Genomic DNA, 20,657 nt, shown 5'->3' with positions numbered 1-20,657 from the left:
TCATTGCAGCTTATCTAATATCAATGAGCATGCTTTCACAGCGTCTCAGGGACTTGTGAAGTGATACGTCACTGTCTTGTGTCATCATGACGTCATATTTTCTGTGCATCGAGGACAAACCGCACCATAAATTAAAATTGAAATTTTACAATTCTCGGTCACATTAAAGATCCCTTATTCAACGTCTTCCGCAAATTATATTTTTTTATATTTTTAATGTTATTAAGACTTGTAATGTAGTATAACTTAAAGCAGAAAAACCTTTTGTAGCAATTTTCTTGAGGTCATTTTGTAAATTGACTAGACTAGATGTAAATTAATGTAAATATCGACATTTATTTTGAGCCTGCAACTATTAAAACCGCGGTGATTTTTATCGTGCCAATACCTACCACGACATGCAATAGTCATTTGCCCACGAATCCGATGTGAAATCTACCAGACTATTTTTTTTACCACTGCCTTAAAATTTTGGCAAACTCCCCCAAAAACTGATGTTCTTTCACATTCTACCAAAATTGGACCAAGGTAAAGATGCAGGTGATATTCTTGACTTTTGGATAAACCATTAAAATAAGATATAAGATAAGCCATTAAAAAACCACGCCGATTCAATGTCCTCTTTTGCAAGAAGATTTAATATTAGTTCGGATTGGCCTCACGCCATTTACCTGTCTAAGACCGTTTAATCCAAACCTCTTTATTTTGAATCTTTTTCTCATCTGACTTTGACCTTCACTTCCGAGTGTATCACTTTTACAGCAATGAGTCGAGATTTACCGGTGTGTAAACTTGGAAGATATGTTCGAGGATTGATTGCTGCATTCTGATTTTGAAACTACATTTTGGTCAATCAAGCGACTGAAACTAACGAAAATTACATTTATCAGTTTTTGATTGTTTAAAAGAAAACTCGAGTGAAAATGTTTGGTTAAAGGTGTGCAGTGATCATGAACCAAGTATCTAGGCCGAAGGTTAAGTTCATAGAAGAATAATGTGAAAAATACTTGTTCAAATCATATATTCTCTTCTTTTGGTCCAGTCTGGCTCACCCTTCACCTACTGAATGCCTTTGGTCAAAGCGTCTGTACATGAATTATTTAGATTAAGGTAATATCAAACACAGCAAACAATCTATGTTCAAAGCATATTATAAATGCTAATCTCTTAACCCTATCCAAACCATGATTTAATTAACAGAGCTTTTAGGAAAAGGGTTTAAAGTGGCCTTGAATCACGTTTTAGGTCAAATGTGAGAGCCAAATCAGATTTTTTTTTTTAAATAAGCTTAAATTAAAGTTCTATACCAACTGGAACATTTCTAAGTCATAAGTTAAGGTAAAATCAAAATTATCTGATTCAGAAATGCTTTTATCCTAAGTCCATTTTTTAAGCCAGCCGAGATGGTCATTATCTCAAAGATGTGCAGTTGTAAATAAGTTCAAATATTCTAAATACACGAAACCAAATGTTTAAAACTACATTTCCATGTAGTTTCCTCAGTTTCAAAGCTGACAGAAGTAATTTTTATATGTAAAAATATCATTGTCTAAATAAAAATAGTTCTTGACAGAAGGGCACGCATCTTATTTTGAAACTTAATAGGTCATAATATAAAATTCTCATATAGTCCAGGCATAATTTTTATTAGTGTAGAGAATCCCTAAATACTGCACTATCTCCATTTTGTTTACATACATCATTATTTGAGTGCGGAAAGGGACTGTTTTCATAGAAAAGGCTATTCAAGCATTATGTAAAATACAGCCACAAATCATAACTTCATACCAAAAAGTGACTCGCCTAATGACCATTATATATTATTTATATCATAAATTGCAGAACAGTTCCTTTTTCTTGATATTTCCATACATATGGAGAAAAGATTTTTCCATTTTAAAAGATCAGAAAATAAAAAGTAAGTACAAGTTCGTAAGCACAATAAACAAGAAACGAAACTGCTCATGACTGCTTAATGATTTTAAGAGCAATTTACATTTGCATGCACACAAGTAGTAATATCTATAAAAATAAACACGACCTGAGCGTTATGTATGATATGAGACAATACGCTTACTTTCAAGGACATAAATTAAATCTAAATAATTAAAATTATGCCGCGCCAAGTGTTGATTTACTATCATTGAAGCACTCGTTGTGATGAGAGCGTCTGTCATCCTTAACAAGCGATGCTATTGACAAGTGCGCGACAAGGCCACTAAAACTACAAATTAATTTACCTAGCGCTTGCGGTCGTATGCTAACGTGTTGCAAACCAAAGCATACATCAAGGCGTTGTTAGAATTGAAGCTCTCTTATTCGCCGAACGCTTGACTCTGCTGTCTGCACAGATTTAGGTTTAGAAAAAAAAGTTGTGAATTAATAATTGATTAAGAGATATATTCTAATAATTTGTATCCCCTTGCGCATCTCTTAAGTGTATATGTGGGTGTATTTTGTGTGTTAATGTACAAAAGCTTGTAGGCAAGATTAAAAGAAAACCTAAAATCTTGGAATCATCAGACAAACATACTTGTTTTAAGCGCATTGTTATATGTCAAACCCTTTTTATTTCCATTTATCGGTGAATTTTATCTTAAAGGCATGCAAAACAACTGATTGAATACAGTGTTAGTTAAATACAAATAGGCTAACTGAATCGAGGAATTGATGTTATGCAAGAAAAGACCGAATTACAATGAAAAAAGAAATGTGATCTGGTTTTACTGCTTGTAATTTATTTTTCAAAATAATCAAAAAATCTTTCCTCTCGCAACTGATTAATCCGTTTGGTGGTCCTACTGTTACCCCTTAGCACAGCTTGTTGCAAAACTGATACAGCATCGCTAACGGTGGGTGTCTTTATGTTTAGTTCTTAAGTGTTAAAAATGCTAGTGTGCAAAAAATGTAGGGAAGACTTAAAAGTAAAGACCTCGAATCCTTTAACTTTACATATACATGTTTTTTCAGCATTGCTGTAATCAAAGCCTCTCCAATTTCCAAAGTTTGTGGTGATTTTTTTTCTTCGAGATGTCCGATGCTACAAGCATTTACAACTTATTGTTTAGGTACAAGTTAACAAAAGAATACACAACATATACAGCAAAACAAATCAGTTAACTTGAATCAAAACAACATTTAAAAAAAAAGAAGATGATGTTCCGCTGGGCGATAATTGCACAAAATCTCAACTATCGGCAACGACATTTCGAACCAACGCTTACATAATAAGCCATATTGATCCCATTTACCACTCTGGTGAACGCTTGCGGTAGTAAGCTTGTACTTTAGTATTTTTAGTTGACCATAGCTTTACGGTCCATATATTCTACCACAAAAAGAATACGTTACGTTTGACAAATAACAAAGCTTTCCTCGTGCTGCCTTTATTATTTTCCATAATAAACCGTATTAAACAATTGAACTATTTTCAGACACTTATAACCACAATTGTTACATAAAGTGCAATTTAGGGAGGTGCCCTTGGACTCCTAACATACAAAATGTGCTCACTTTCGTAGGCAAGTATCACCAAAGTCGGTAAAAATGAAACTTTACCCCTAAACATGTACCATGAAGCCATTCCAAACATTTCTTATGTCTAGGGTCCAAACAAAAGTAAAAAACCTCTATTTCTTTCAGGAAAATAACTCACACAAATCAAACAGAAAACACATTACGTTTTAGTACATTGATAAATTTTTGTTTAACTATTCGAGTATTTCTATTGTATTGTAACAAAAATAAACACATGAAAATCCTAATCTTTGGTAGACATCATGATAGTAAAACAATAAATTTAAATCATAATACATGTATTTTGAAACATGCAGAGTACATCTGCATTTTTGGTACAATCATGAATGAATAGTAAAGTGTATAATATACAAAAATCACAACTTAAACTGCAAACGGCAGAGATAGAACATGTTGAATTTGTAACAATGAGAGAGCTATTGCTCACTTCTGCAAGACTTCATAACTTCATTACCTGATTAAGAATTGAAACATTAAAAAAAATCAAACAAGCCTCCCCTGTCCAGCATTGTTGTTAATAATGCGATTTAATACATTGTACTTGGTAAATAGTTATTTGGCTGGGTACGTACATAAAGAATTGATGAGGATAAGTTTGGTACCATATATTCGTAGGAATTTCTTTCAGGAACTTCTTAGAAGGAATGATAGGAGAAAGACAATTTCCTGAAAGCGTCGGCTGATAAGTGCCTTTTTTGGATTAAAATTCAAGTTCATATCACATACTTTCTAAATAAGGTACAATATTTAAGTTTATTTCTGTAGCAATAAAACTAAACCGATTCCTTGATGTGACTTTGTCGTTCTATGAATGATTTATTACAAATACCGTTCTGCATAATAGACAAACATTCAATAATTTAGGCAAGAAAATGTTCCATGACTTAGCAAAATATTAGTCATTGTTTCATGCTAGTATTTAATGAAAAATATTAAACGTGCAAGATACAGTGTATCCTATAGGGACTTAAACATAAAAAGGAAATTCCCGCCAAAATTGCATTTAATTTTGTTTTATTTTATTTGCTGATATTTTGCACATTATTCACGGGAAAATCAAGACAGGTTAGTTTCCGTCAGTTACTACACTTCTCATAAAAACTAATGCCAAAAATATTTGGTTTTAGATCTATTTCTGTTAGACGATCGTCGTCGGCTGATCTAGAATACAACAGTTATGACATATGTCCGCATTCTTCATACCGATACTCTCTCCATTAGTCGATGTCAGTATTACTCGAGATAGCCACTATTAACTAAAATGTATTGACAGAGGACCAAAATATACTGTAAAAAGAGTGACTATTCCATTACATTATGACAATTTGAAACTAAAAATTCATGCATTTTTGTTCATCAAATCAAAATATTTCCTGCAATATTATTTTTGGATCCGACATATACGGGCTCCCTTAAAATTTATATTAGTTCTACTATAGAGGTAGCTGTTCAAATTGAATTATAAAAATGCAGATTTAAATTTGTGAAGTGAAATGGTACTCAACAATTGAACTGTGTGGTATGAATTGATGGCGTTGTATTAGCATTCGAATCTGCTATTTAATTTTGCACATTTCTTTTTATGTGTTATTTACAAAAAATTATTGAAATAAGCAGTTTGCATTCGACGAATGCGGATACGATTGATACTCATTTGCTTTGAAGGGTCTCATGTTGTAAATTTTGAATTAACTGGGTGGGTGTAAATACAAAATTTACAAAATGACGAAAATTTTGTATTTACACCGACCCAGTAAATTCAAATGACAAAGGTAAACTTTTTTTTTAGGTGAAAATATATACTACATGTAGTATGCAACATGTATACTCATTTTCAGTACAAGATCGACGTACAATACTTGTATGCATAGACACATTTATGAAGATGAAATGAATATTCTAACAAGTATATTGATAAGATGTATACATAAGCATCCCCTCTCCATCCCGAACCCTAGACCTTAGACCACCGCCAAAAGAGATTAGTATACATGTATATAACGACCTACGGTCAACAAGTGCATAACCCATTGTAGGAGTCGATAAAAACAAAGAGGAACAGAAAGGACATGTATGATTGAATCTGACCAATGAACAGGCGAGTCGCCGCCCTACCTGTTTTTTGCACGATAATGGTTTTGTGTAGAATAACATGGGACACAATTCGTAGACTGTTCTCTGTGCTTGTTTTGTTATTGACGTAAACGTGGAAACACCCTTCGTAAAATTATACACTTTTAAAAAATGCTTTAAAGAAGTTTTTTGCAACTTGCTTACTAGAAAGTTTGTATAGTGGATGCTTTTAATGTAAGCACAAAATTGACAGTTATGTGGTTTATTTGTGTATATCTCAAAGGTGCAAATGACTTCTAAAATAATGTAGATAAAAACAATAAGCTTTGTTATACCGGTATTTCATTTCTAACATTATTACAACAAACATGTCAGGTAATAGCTCGATTATTTCAAAGAGCTTCCAGGAAAACATTAAAACTCCCGAGGGACTCCGATTTGTTGAACTATTTTCCAACATCCCGTCGCCTGTTGACGTGCTACATTCAACATAGCATGATCCAGGATGCGAAGCGTCACAAACCCCGAGACACACGGTAAAGCGACGGAAATGGCTTTTAACTTATTGATAAGCCATCAATTAAATATTTATGCTTAGGGTTTTCAGTGCTTTTGATTATGAACTGTTCTCTCCTATTCGCATGTCGGACTGTAACAGTTTTGAGTCATTTCATCATTCTGACACCGGATTTGTCGGCACGCAGTAGCAACAGTCATTAATCATTGTAAAGATTCTACTTATTACCATGAATAATTCATCACATAAGTACTGCATGATTACTACATTTAATGGTCGCTTATTAAAACATTTTCCGGAACAATCTCGTACGAAGTATCGTTTAGAATGTTCATTTTTCAAGATGTGTTTGAAATTAAATTAAGGTTGTAACCAATGAAATTGAAACCAAAGATTTTTAAATTTATTTTATTCATATACATGTAATAAATGTAACATTGAAAGTTTGTGGAAGTAATACATTGCAGCGGGTATAAAATTTAGTTAAAGCCAATGTATTTGAGCAAGAAAGTTCTACAACATTGCAAAAAAGCGTGCACAATATAAGGGAAGTGCTGGGTATAATGTATTGATATATAAAATCATTAGTATTCAATTGGAAACCAATGATATAACATTCACATACGTAATGCCACTGTTCTAAGAATGGTTTTATAGAATTAAATATATATAATCACAGTTAGAATAAAAAAAAATATTATGCAACGGATGCTTTCAAACGCCACCAAGACTGAACTCTTTTTAAGGGTGAAGTTGGAATCAAATCCGGGAGCGCTCTTTTCTCTGGAAGTGACACGGCTTTTGATATTCTAGACTTATAATTGTCATCACAATTACAGAAGGCAGAATTAAGCCTGTCCCAAACAAAGACTCTCAGCTCTTTCTTGTAATAGTCACATGATGTTGTAAATCGTATCACAGCCGGTACCTCTGTGGAATCCAATCGAATTGGAATAATTTTTCTACTCCGAGCACCTGCACAAAAATAAAAGAAGTAACGCATCATCAAATGTGAGCTATAGTTATCAATCACAGTTGATTTATTTATATGTTATATTACATCATACATCAACTGATATACGTAAGGTTTCCTCTTCGTTCAAAAATAAATCAGCTCTATATCAAAGAATGAAGAATAACAAAGCATTCCTGACATACCTGGTGACATGGAATGGGCAACTTTAAGTTGAAAATGAAACAGGTCACTTTCTAAAGATGCCGCTGATATAACAACCAGAACTTTTTTGCATCTAAAAAATAAGATAAAAGTAAGCATTCTTACTTCAACATTAGCAGAATACATTGTGAGTGCCCAATTGCGGTTCTTCGTTAAAAGTGATTAACATAACTGGAATTAAGATGATCATAAAGAATTGATGCTATTGGAAATAAAAAAGAATGCATTCACAAGCTTGTTTTTTAATTTTATCAAAAGAACTCTCACATTTACCTTTTCTCGATATTTTCAGCCGTGGCTACAGCTTCAAATGGTTCGTTGTTATCCGTCCATGGCACGTAGAGTCTGAGGTTGTATGGAGGGGAGGTCAGCACTTGAGTCATAAGACTGACAAACTCCTGGTCCTGACCATGGGGGTTGTAAATCACAAAAGCGTCGTAGTCATATGCACCCATCGTAACCCTGTAACACGCAACAGTCCGTTTTTAAGCCAAATTCTATTTTGGCACAATTTTTGTGTATAGATAACACGTTAAACAACAATCACGAAAAAAATTAATCGCTTAAAAACTCGAGCATACTGTACGTTTCTGAGCAAAAGATATTTGGTGTTTGCATTTTCCATGATAATTTGAAAATTCTCACATGAAACACCTTATAAGAATTTTATAAGGATTTTCCACTTTTCTTAGAAATAAGCATAGAAATCTTACCACTATTATTTGTGCTTTGTTACTCATTCAAAACTTAAAAATCCAATAACTAAAGTGAAACCAACAATGCATCAAATATATAGTAGATTTTAAGTGTTTGATTCAGAAAATGCACAATCCTGAAAATAGATACTGAATGAGTATACAGCATTAAAGCCAATGATTGATAAGTTGAGAGGTCGCGAAGGACCAATCATAACGCTTGCCTTACAGAATACATTATTGACAGTGCGGTTCGGTGGTTTTCAGATAAGAATATTCAATGGGATGTTTCCGTATAAGTTGTGAATGAGCTGGTCCATAATTATACATCGTACTACAATTTGACTTGCGTACTGAGAAGGAGAACACGACTATTATCAGACGAGGAGAGTGCATGTTTGCAAGTAAAACGAGGAAAAATCAAACGCTACACGGCCATTTACGACAAGCTTTGCGGAATTAATCATCTAAAATTAGCAGGAAATTGTTCAATCTAATCAATGTGTTGTTTATCTTAATGCCTTCCTGAGCGTTGTAACTTGAATTTCTAAAAAACCATAAAATACTGACAATTAATGACCATGCACTGTTATACTAGAGAACACGACAATCAATGTTTATATACATGTACGCAAGGAAGGTCACATACTTGGTAAGGAAATAATTGTAGCTACCATAGTTAAACGCACTGTAAAATTGAGAAATATCACAGGTGGGTTTTTTTCTAAATTAAACTGATATTTGTCAATAGGGGTTTCTTGCTAATTGCGATATTCACGACAAAATCAGAATCGCCAAAATATAAAACCATGCACATTTATGAATGCAAGTGAGGATAGTCTCATGTTAATAACTAAGAAAATTACCCAACATTCACGCGTTTGCTCTATAATTATGTATGTCACGTGATGCACAATTTACATTTCATTCGTTAATCAATGAATAAACAAATTTACCAACTGATTTTTTAACATTAAAATATTGGATAAAGATATTAAAGATTTTTTACCCGTTTTTTGGTTATTTTTTAAGCGTGGAGATAAAAATAACTGCCTCTGTATTATCCTAATTCACCAGTTAAACATTGCGTTATCCGATATCAAACAATCACCATTAATGTACATTTTTTCTTCTTCCAAGGAATAATAAACGGTAGCTAAATTTCTCCATCACGTATTACAGAATGATTTATATTAACGTTATGATATATCACAAAAATACAATACACTCTGCATTATCCATTCACAAACCATTAGTTTTAATTACTCACCAACTGCGTAGTTCGACACAATTAGGCAAAAAACTTCAAATGGTCATATTATCCAATGAACTTTTTTGCAACCTGATAGTTCTTTAACGAGTGTGATTAGCTACTACTCTTTTCATTTGAAAAAAAAAATCCATTATATAATCGTTTGTTGTAATTGAGATTTACGTAATGTGTGTGTACGTGTCTAAATATACATAAAATCCTCTGCAGTAAAATTTTGAGGCCAGGGATGAATATATTTCCATAAAAAATCATTCGGAGAAAAGCAACAGCGAGGTCGTTTTGCGCTCATAAAGCTTCAAAAGAAACGTCAACATAGCTTCAATAGTAGCAAATCAGATATCTCCTGGATAGTGGGAGAAGACAGCGAACCTATTGTGATTAAACCTTACCTACTGATCGTTTACATAACTTGTGGGTTTGAACTGCAAACTGTTTATTCTAATCAAAGAAAATAAATGTTTTGTTTTAAAAACGTTTCCGCCTTCGCCGCATGCAAGTCATGCAAAACTCTCCAGTGTTGTCCTAGTTAAAACGGTTTCACGTTAATTAATTTTTTTTCTGTAAGTTACATTTTTCCATAATGATGATTTGCGATTTAGGCAATGCTTAACTTCAACGATATTATTCAGATTGCATACGTCCTAACCATCAATAATCTAAATTTTTGTAAAGGACAATATCTCAAAGGGCCTTGTTTTCATAAAAGACGTTGGGGGAGAAACGTATTTTAGATGACTTTGCTTTGTAACCACTGATTTAGAAATTTTGTATTTGACATGGAATTTTCTTTCACTTAACTGCAAACCAAGTCCTTACATACATGCGGCCATTTGCTTAGAAATAATGGTCCAATGCTACATTAAAAAAATCTGGAATGACCGTTACATTTCACTTGGAAAGCTTTAACATTGTTCAGGTCACTTCAAACTCTTTTCCTGAAAACGTTTTTGATATGTTGTATAAGCCAGAAAAGGCAAAGGGGAGAAAAGATTTGGTTTGGACATTTGTGATTTTAACAAGGTCTTACATGACCTTGATTTTTGATATGGTTCATTGCACATTCTTTGACGAAAGGCACTCAGCTAGTGAAGTATACTAAACTGGGGAGATAATATATGATGACAACATTGATTTTTCAAAGTTCTGCTATGACTTTTGTTCAAAGTATATGCACATATCTTATTAAAAGGGTCCTAGTGCGTGAAGTATCAGTAAGATAGGATGGAAGGGAAGAAAATATACCCCTAGCAAGTGATGATAAACAGAATTAAAGACGGACAAGGGATTTTCTCATTATTACAGGGCATCCACCGAGCAGAACATTAATGAACTTAGTAAAGCATAAAAAATCCAAATGGCTTAAACTTTTTTTCTTTATTGCAACTGAATATATATTATTTAAGACGTTTTCGACATTGCTCATATTTATATTTGACATAGCGTTAATCGCTTTATAATATCGGTAAAAACAAGAAGTAAAGACGACACATGGCGGCAAAATCACATGACTAAACTGGTCCACTATCTGTTAACAAAGAAAAAAAAGGACAAGTTTTGACCTGAAGTGATTATCAAACGATCATGGATTATGTTGTTATAGTATTTGATCCAGTCACTCTGAATTTCTTAATCTTATCAACGGACCAAACATACTACATTTTTCTGTAAAAGTAAGGAATGGAAAGAGAGTTATCGAAATGTTGAGAAATATTTAAGGTGGCCGACTTTAGTTTTCACTACGCATGTTTTTGCACAATCTAGTAAAAAATACAATGTATTTATACCTTTTAAGAAATTGTTTGATACCATTTATGAAATCAAACTTTATATTTTTTTTTTGGGGGGGGGGGGCTTTACAGTCGGAGTGAACGATATAAGATTTCTATGTCAAATGCATCCTGCATCCTTTTTACAAACTATATTGTTAACGCATGTCTTTTGTCAGAGTGCGATTATTTCATCTTTTGTTATTTCTTAGTTATATTCTACATGTAACTAGATGCACACGAACAAGCAAACACATACGGCAGTATTGAACGAAAAAAACAATAATAAAGGATTACAATGAGGGTCTTTGACAAATATCATACACATAGACAAGTATTTCTTATCAAAGCCTCTCAAACATATCCAAGTTCTATGACTTTTGGCAACGCATATCAGACACTTGTGAGTTTCAATCGGTGCAAACTGTATGTTCAATGTTAATTTGACAAATACTTTTGACGTTATTTAGGACATTTAAGTACAGTCTAATTTTTAAATGGATTTTGCGTAACATTGTCGGAAGTTTAAAATAAAATCAAGAGATATAAAATAATTGAACTTACGATTTAGGACGACAGTACTAGGAATAGCGCATGTAAAACTTAAAGCCTGCAATTCGAGAATTACGCAGGATTTTGTAAGATTAAGGTTACATGTAAATACGTTCAAAAATACTAAAAACTGAAATTTCATAACAATCTCTTTCTAACGGAAGATACGTCTTTTCCACTTAAAATGAATAATTAGTCAAGAACTATTTTAAACGTGGCTTAAATGTACATGAGAATGTTCGGTGCATTTGCCCAGGTAAGCGCGTCATTCTTTCGGCGAGAGCATGTTGTGCTTGAGAGATGGGTGGCACTGACGTATTTCAAAGGCCTCTATAATCATTCAAAATAAACGCTCCGTTTCTTTGCCCCTGCGTTTTGATTGTATGTTTTTTTTTTTTGAAAGTATGCATTGAGATAAGATGAAATAACAAAATAATAAGATTTGTACAAAAAGTTGTTTTACCTGCAATTGCACTACGACCTATCATATTTATCCTTTTCATTCTTCTTTCTTTATTTATTGTCTAAACAAAACTCTGTCCAATATATTTTTACTATCTGGTGAGAGATTCAACTAGTTAACATTTTTGAAAACAATTGACGTCAGTAAATTAAAACAATGCCCCTTTCCAAAAATTAATAAAAAAGTTAATTGTATATTTTATCAACAATCGAAATGAAAACTTATTTGAAGCTGAGGTTAACTTTGGTTAACCTTTTTTTTGTTATTTGTTTTGCAAATTTCTATTCAATTATTAATTAGTTTGATTTGAAATATAACAAGCTATAAATGTTTTGATTTAAATAATGCTTTGAATTTATGATTGTTATTTTTTATGCTTTTTGTTACTTTTTAAAAAATATTTCAATCTGAATGTTTACGTCATGCTTGTTCGCATACTATTTTGCATGTAAAACTGAAATACATTGATAAATACATCTACACTTCGCATTATGATTATTAGGTGAAAAAGATTAGATGGTAGGTATTAAACTAAAATCTATTTGCTCTGAGCTAAAATTTTCTGTGAATAAAATCTTTAACTCACACAAAACTTGTTTTATTTTTTCTGTCAGTAAATTGCGTTCTTTGTGTAATTAATGCCAGGGGGATACATTTTTGTTGATGCTTCCTTAATTTAACGAAATAGTAGCGTACGATGACACACTTTGTTGCACAATGGTTTCAGGAACATAATTATTTAGCTAACAATATGACAGAAACCGATTTGGTATGATGGGGGAAAAGTCGCATCTTATTTAGGAAAAAAACCTAAACCGGATAAGTTTGAGTAACATGACAATGTTTTGGATCAGTTAAATAAAGGATTAAAATGTAATTTTTAAACATATAAAACAATGTCCCACATAATGTAAGCTGTAATTTGTTTGGAACAGTAAACACTAGTTGTTTACGCACATGGCAGTTTTTAAAGAAAACAAAATTGGATAAATTATCACAGTTTAAAAAAAAATTATTTTGTGACATATCACAGTTCAAGTTGCAAATAATATTATGAACGATTTTACTACATTATAACCATTATAAAATAGGTTATATTCAGGTGAAAACAAATATAGGAATTTTTTTTTCTTATATCACACATCCTGTATCTTTCAGATTCTTAATCTAAAAAAATACTAATAAAATACTGATACAAACGGGAAAAAAATCATTTCAATTTTTTTTAAATTTAATTGCATTTTTTAAATTCAAGCAAACATTGACAAATACATTTTAAAAATAGGTGCAGCAAATTTTATTTGACATATTTTAAAACGTTAAAACAATGTATGTAAAAGAAAATTTTTAAATCTCAAGGGCGTAAAAGTTTTTCAAGCTGCAATATTTTTTAATGAATTTGAGCTATTAATCTTGTTCCTTTATCGGGAACTTCCTCAATTAACAGGTTATTTACAACTATTTAACAAGCCTTTTTGTCAAAATGTTTCACAAACTCTTCCTCTCAAACCCTAGAACCATAAACGGGTAATATAATTTTTCGTGTTTGATGCATTTTAAAGCAAACCCTGTTATTTCCTCGACGACAAAAATTCGTCAATTAAGGAATACTAAGTTTTTTGATAGGGTGTAACGCAGACAAGAAAGTGCTTCAAACTCAATGATAAATCTACCTCGCTATATAAACATTTAAAAAAGTGAAATAGCAGTTTGAAATGCTTATGAAAAATTTATATTTTTATTCTCATGCAGAGATTGTACGTATTTCCTTTATATTTTGATGAAAACTTGTCCTAGTACAGGTCGACCTGTCTATTCTAAAGCCTGGTTTAAAACTGTTGTTTGCTGCCGTTGGATTAATTTGTTTACAATTCCCTTTGCGATTTGTTTGTTTGCGTGCAATGTTGTAAGTGCATACTTTGTAAGGACTACGTGGCGGTTCTGTTACTTCTAACATTAATAAGATGAAGATAGTCGGTTATCGTGCGCCATTTCTTACAGGGACTGGACCACTAGAGAGATTCACCTAAATTCGTATGATGATAGTGAAAAGATTGTTAAAAACCATGCAAAGATAAAACAGACCCAGTTTGGAATCCTTTTGATACAAGTAACCGCCGCTGAGTTGTTTCTTGTATGAAAATTTAGTCATGACATGTTAAATCAATGAATGAATATTTCATTTTGATAATACAAATTACTTTATTCTCCATCATTCATATCATTTCCCATAACAATAGGTCGAAAAAATGTCACACACTGTGAATTTGCTACTGACATTAGAAGACTGGCCACATTTTCTTTGATCCTTTATACTAAATTTTGAAAAACATTTCAGAGGGCATTGTCTTTACCATACGTTGATTAGTGGTGAACCTCTCGATCTTTACACTGTCAAATCAAGTGACTTGATTCACGCAAGTGTGACGCGGTAATTCAGAAAATGAGCGATTACTCCTCACTGATTTGCTACTGTCCACGACTGCTCAAAAGTTTTTATGAAACTCATAATGAAAAGTAAATTCTTTCAAATATGAACTTGCCATTATCAATCATCAATTGTGTATTTGGGCAAATTTCATTGGGTTTGGCTACCTAAATGCTTCATTTTGAATTTAAAATTTCTTTTTTCGCTGCATAAACTTGTCACTAATTGGGGTATCAATGTATCATCTTTATGAATTATATAAATCGTAACAGATTGTGACCCAATAGTATGTTTAGAATTTTTATACATATGTAATGGAATTTTTAAAGAATAATTATCATCTTACAGTGAAATATCTAGATTGTTTAGCGTTCAATTTTTTTAATTCATAGTGGCGAACTTTTTGCTTAAATCTGCTGAATATGATATTAAATTAGACATCATTGAGATGGGGACAATCTCAGATGGCCCTGCATTAATAGTGTACATTAGGACAAAAAGCAATCAAGAAGACTTGCTTTGTCCTTAACCTAAGATTAGATATTCTGTAGTTGGCATAGAACCTTAATTCAAACTCTTAGGTATTCATTTGGTTTAATCTGACCAATATTAAGCCAACTGGGAAGTAATTTATGGCCAAAAACTGGATTTGAAAAATATAAGCTATCATGAACACCTTCACATTGGACCTAAAATGGTACGAGGTCACTTCAAACCCTTTACCTGAAAGCTGTGAAGTATACGACAGATAGGGCTAAGAAGAGAGAACACTTACAAAGTATAGTACTAGTATATGAAAAAGAATTTTTAAAATTATAGTCTAACATGACTTTGACCCGTCACATAGAAACTTTGTGTAAGGTCAATGAACACCATTTGACAAACGACACTCTGTTGGTAAAGAATGTATTTATGATCCTGGCATATACTCTTCACACATTTTTGATATGACCCTAACCTTTAACCTAGAAACTTTGTTCAAGGTCACTGCACACCCTTTACCCAAAGACACTCTTTGTGTGAAGTATGAGCCAAATTGGGCTAAGGAGACAGAAAATATGTTCCGAACAAGAGATACGGACCGACAAACGGACGGACGGACAGACCAGCGGGCTGAGCGGGGCGTTAATTATCACGAAGAATATCAAGTTACATTTGTACTACACAGAAGATAAACTTGAACGAAATGAATATTCAGAGACAGTAAATTCGGCAAGAAAGTCCAACAGTATTACCATTGAAAGTGAAACCATCTCAAATCTATATTAATATCTATGTTTATCTTAAAAGTCATATCTAGATTCGTCGACTTGAAAGCCGTCACTTAATTAATGTCGGTGAAAACCTAAGCCTATATGTGCCGTTCCACTCTTGGGTCATTGAGCACTGATGATTTAATATCATGCCAATGCCAACCACGTTAAAATGGCTTTTGTTTATTTACATTTAAGAACTTTAATTCTACAAAATCTTGAGTTTTGGGGGGTTTTCAACAAAGCTTGTAAAACAAATCGAATGTATTTACACTGCTTACATAAAAAAATTACAATAACAAACCGTGAACCATCTAAAAAATCCATAAAACGAAATACAAATTCAAAGCAGAGCAACACGGACCTCCAAATAGATAGAGGCAGGATCAGGTGCCCAGGAGGAGTGAGCATCCTCTGCTGACAGGTCACACCCGCCGTGTGCTCTTTGTCGTAATCGGGAAAAAAATTACAAAAATTTACACACAAAAAAAATCTTGCGGGTCTTTTTAAAGTATTGAGTTGCATGAGGACTACTATTTTCACATTTTCAAACCAACTGGTATTACGTCTTGCGATAAAATATTGAGTTAAACTGTATATCGATGAAAAACTAATTTTAAGTCCGGTATGATCTTACCTTATGGTTTTCATTGGTAAACGGGTATAAATCAAGCACTGAATACATCGTCGTCCTATAACACACCAGACTGTAAACTTACGCGCGTTTTGATAATTTGTCTACACAGCTTGGTGTGCTAATGGACAAACGATATTCAAAAATAAGTATTCAATACTTATATATATATTGAAGCTTATTCATATGAAATATTTTTCTATAGTCACTTTAAATCGTTATGTCTATATTTTCTCCCTTTTATCTAAGAAAGCCTACTGTGATTCAGTACTCTATATAAACTGACAGGACTGAAACCTACACGATCCGGTTCTAACCAGTTTATCGATCGGTCGAAACCTTCAGCAATTCTAGGAAAATCATGGACTGCACGAAATAATCATGATGAAGTCAAACTCCAATTCGTGTATAAGACGACTTGGATATAATATATATCCGATTATCCGCAAAGGACGATAACCAAATTTAAATAATATTCCAGAAACATTACTATTATGAGTATAATATAAATAAATAAAATTAAACTGCATTCAATTAATAACAAAACCAGATTACAAAAGATATATTCCCGCCACTGTCAATAGTGAAAAATCCAATCATAGAATTATTAAAAACATCTTTATGTAAATGGAATATTCAAAGACCGTTTTTTATCAAAACCATTCTACAATGTATTACAGGTCTACCAATATAAAACACACATTATTATATTGCAGTGCAGTTTAGAGTGAGAGATTGAATAAATGAACGAATTAATAAAATGAAATTAATTTGAGTAAACAAAATGCTTTAATACTAATAAAATAAACGAAAAATTAAACTCAATCACACTATTACACATTCTATTACATTAAGACTTTAACTCAACATATTGTAGATTTCCCTGTTTGTGAAAAATATATCTGAAAATGGAAGTTTTAACATGCGAGTTATAATTAATAAAAATTTGTGTCAACAAGACACCAGAAATTGCGATGGATGTTTGTCGATTCAATGTCATTGCGCTATTCATATAAAAAAAAGTAATGGAATATATTTGATCGTTCAATATTTGATTGTCATAACTTACGATTATCGGATAAGAAATAATTTTGATTGATCAAAATAATCAAACAGATAATCATAAATAAAGTCTACAAATAGAACGAATTCTCAACCAAAGTCAAAAGTAAACGTTCAGTGTGTAGTGTAAAAATGTTTCAATTTGGCCATTTAAGTATGAATATAAACAATAGATGAATTTTATTTTACATACAAGTCATTTAGAACAACTACCATTTTAACGAATTGCAGTTTAATATTCGTTAAACTATAGGAAAAAATATTCAAAAGTAGATAATTGATGCAAGACCCTACTTCATTTCATTGTATGTAAGGTGACAAAACCCTCATCATTTTTATTAAACGTGAATGTGTATAAAAGTACACGTATGTTTTTTTCATCTGACGCGTCAATTCTGAAAGGTGAGCACATTCCTTTTTTGACATGTTTTCTTACAATGAATAATTTTGATTTCAGATTAAAGTATAACGATGTCATTAACAATTTTATTTGGGTTAAATTTGCAGAATAATTTTTTATAAAATTTTCTGTCTCTTTAGTTGTCTTTCTTTATATTCTGAACTTTCTCATATTGAGAATTCTAAATGCTAGTGACATCAAATGCCTTTTCCCTTCACGTGTCATGAATTGAAGAAAAAAATGAAATCCATGACCTTGTGTGATTGTGTCATTTACAGTTGCAAAATAAGTGACCAAGATTGAACAAAATCACAATCGGTATACATGTATTCACTTACCTAATAAATGGGATAAGGTTTAATGGTAAAGTAAATAAAATTTAGAAATGTTAAGTTGCAAATTAATGCATATCTAAATAATGTTAAATTCTTCATGATAAGATTGCCAAAATGAATTTAAAAAAAGAAATACATAACTGTTTATTAATTCTACATTTATCACTGTCAAATCGAGAAAATGGCCTAGTTTTATGTTAAGTACAGTAAAAGGAGGAAGAGAAATTGCCATACGTCCTTTAATTCTAGCCTTGGATAGCTTATTTGAAATGCATGTGTTGTACTGTGCTAATTTCGAAGCAAATGAAGTAAACCCTGATTTGTTGAAAAAAGTCGCATGAATATTAGCAAAGACCCTTCTTTCACGCGCAGTCAACGCCGACCAATATATTCTTTTAATGCAACACACCGTTTGGAAAAATTTACAGCTAATTTAGACATTTATTACAAAACAATGACCTGTATTTACAAGAGCTAGAAGCAAGCGTATCGAAATGGTCAATAAAACAAGAAACTGTTGCAATGTAAATTAATAAGATCGTAAATAATGTTGAAAATAATTGTGATTTTAATGACTCTTGTAAATGAATTACGCAGGTGGTTATTGCAAATGATTTATCTACACACAGCTGTACAACCCAGTAAGTGTTGTAGATATATCCGCCATCAAAAACAGTATAGAATTTGATAATATATTTGTTATTTATATCAATACTACATGTATCAAGTTTTCAATTGTTATTTCTATCAATACAGTCGATTGACTAACTTGATTAATGTTGATGTTATATCCATCAATACAATCACTTGACTAGTTCAGGTAGTGTTGATGTTATATCCATCAATACAATCACTTGACTAGTTCAGGTAGTGTTGATGTTATATCCATCAATACAATCACTTGACTAGTTCAGGTAGTGTTGATGTTATATCCATCAATACAATCACTTGACTAGTTCAGGTAGTGTTGATGTTATATCCATCAATACAATCACTTGACTAGTTCAGGTAGTGTTGATGTTATATCCATCAATACAATCACTTGACTAGTTCAGGTAGTGTTGATGTTATATCCATCAATACAATCACTTGACTAGTTCAGGTAGTGTTGATGTTATATCCATTAATACAATCAGTCGACTAATTTGATTAGTGTTCATGTTCTATCTATCAATACATCAGTTAACTAATTTAATAAGTGTTGATGCTGTATCTATTAATTTAATCAGTTGACATTTTTATAATTCTTGATGTTGTATGTGTCAATACACACAGTTAATCAATTTGATGATGATATGTTTATACAAACAGTGTAACGTCGATGTTATATTTGTCATTGTTATATTCAGTAGTATATTCTCACTATATAACTCTATATAGACAAATAGTCAATAACTGTAATATTAGCTCGTCCGAAAAATATTGACCGGTTAATATTTTTTTGATATTGACCGGCTAGGAATAATATCCAGAGAACATTCCCTCTATTTCAAATAATCGCCTCTGATTTGTTGATTCGTAAACGATGACATAAATAGCTCTTCGCGACTCCGAAACAAGGGGACGTCATAATAGACAGTCAGTCAATGCAAGTAAACAACGGACGCGCAATGCGACGGTTTGCTATCATAATGGATGTAAGGATTTGCGAATTACTGTGAAATGAAATCAGGTAGAACGTCTGTTTGTTAATTCTCACGGTCGGCGGAATATCACCAGTGACTGTTTGATGCTGAGGATATTTTGAAAATGAACTTTGCACAAAATTAAATTCGTGAATTCTTTGTTGAGCTGAGAAAATTACGGCGATCTGTTTTCAATTACTTTCTTAAATTTTGCTTTGTTTCTTCATATAACAAAACAAATGTTGACTGTGTTTTCGGGCAACATTGATTATATTAGCCCTCTTGGGACGAAAATATTGCCCTCCGCTTCGCGTCGGGCAATATTACGTCCCTCGGGGGCTAATATAATCAATGTTGCCCTCAACCCCAGTCAATATTTGTATAATATCTGTCAGTTGTAAAGCTTGAACCATTGCATTTACCAGCTTACCCGTCAATGAAAACATTATATCTCTACCCATGTTAGGTATGCTACTGCTAAACAGTAGCTTTCTTAGTAACATTAAGTCAGTTTATTTCCATTTCTGATCCAGGGGTTCCATTAGGTTTGACCACTAGCAATCCAACACCCCTTATATAAGTGTATCTGATAACCTTCGCAGACAATCAGTACATTGACCTAATCAGGATTGTACAATCCGAGCTTGATTCGGATGATCAACAAAATTCATAATAATTCAAAGTCAGCTGCATGACTTTACAACCCCAGCCAAATCAAAATGAATTCACTTTTAATCTTGCACTAATGCATTCTAATATTTGCCATAATCTACCTTATTGAGTATTCAAATGACGCCCATTGCATTTTAAAGTACATGCAACCTCTATTTAAGAGGGCGAGGGCAATCGCTGCAATCACCATTGGTT

General features: G+C 32.4%; 1 protein-coding gene across 4 annotated transcripts; it reads right to left on the bottom strand.

Moving 5' to 3' along the window:
• Positions 1-6,551: 6,551 nt before the first annotated feature.
• Positions 6,552-9,292, bottom strand: LOC128187983 (myeloid differentiation primary response protein MyD88-like). Of its 4 annotated transcripts, none has more exons than XM_052858736.1 (4): positions 7,886-7,929; positions 7,578-7,766; positions 7,286-7,377; positions 6,552-7,102 (listed from the first exon to the last, which is right to left on the bottom strand). In XM_052858736.1, the coding sequence occupies exons 1-4, from the start codon at positions 7,927-7,929 to the stop codon at positions 6,825-6,827; spliced, it is 603 nt and encodes a 200-aa protein (XP_052714696.1). In that variant the 3' UTR covers positions 6,552-6,824. The 4 variants fall into 4 exon arrangements, with proteins under 4 accessions (XP_052714696.1, XP_052714717.1, XP_052714708.1 ...); XM_052858757.1 differs by lacking the exon at positions 7,886-7,929 and adding an exon at positions 9,270-9,292 and having other exon boundaries at positions 6,553-7,102; XM_052858748.1 differs by lacking the exon at positions 7,886-7,929 and adding an exon at positions 9,009-9,242 and having other exon boundaries at positions 6,553-7,102.
• Between the last annotated feature and the right edge of the window lie 11,365 nt (positions 9,293-20,657).

The sequence above is a fragment of the Crassostrea angulata genome, chromosome 1, assembly GCF_025612915.1.
Source record: "Crassostrea angulata isolate pt1a10 chromosome 1, ASM2561291v2, whole genome shotgun sequence".
NCBI lineage: Eukaryota > Metazoa > Mollusca > Bivalvia > Ostreida > Ostreidae > Magallana > Magallana angulata.
Note: the sequence above shows the minus strand (reverse complement) of the source record. Positions and strands in the feature narration are given on the sequence as shown.

Coding starts and splice junctions, on each gene's coding strand:
- LOC128187983 (XM_052858736.1), bottom strand. CDS start 7,929: ATGGAAAATGCAAACACCAAATATCTTTTGCTCAGAAACGTACA. Junction 7,378..7,577: donor GCTGAAAATATCGAGAAAAG/GTAAATGTGAGA, acceptor CTTATTTTTTAG/ATGCAAAAAAGTTCTGGTTG. Junction 7,103..7,285: donor TGCCCATTCCATGTCACCAG/GTATGTCAGGAA, acceptor ATTTTTGTGCAG/GTGCTCGGAGTAGAAAAATT.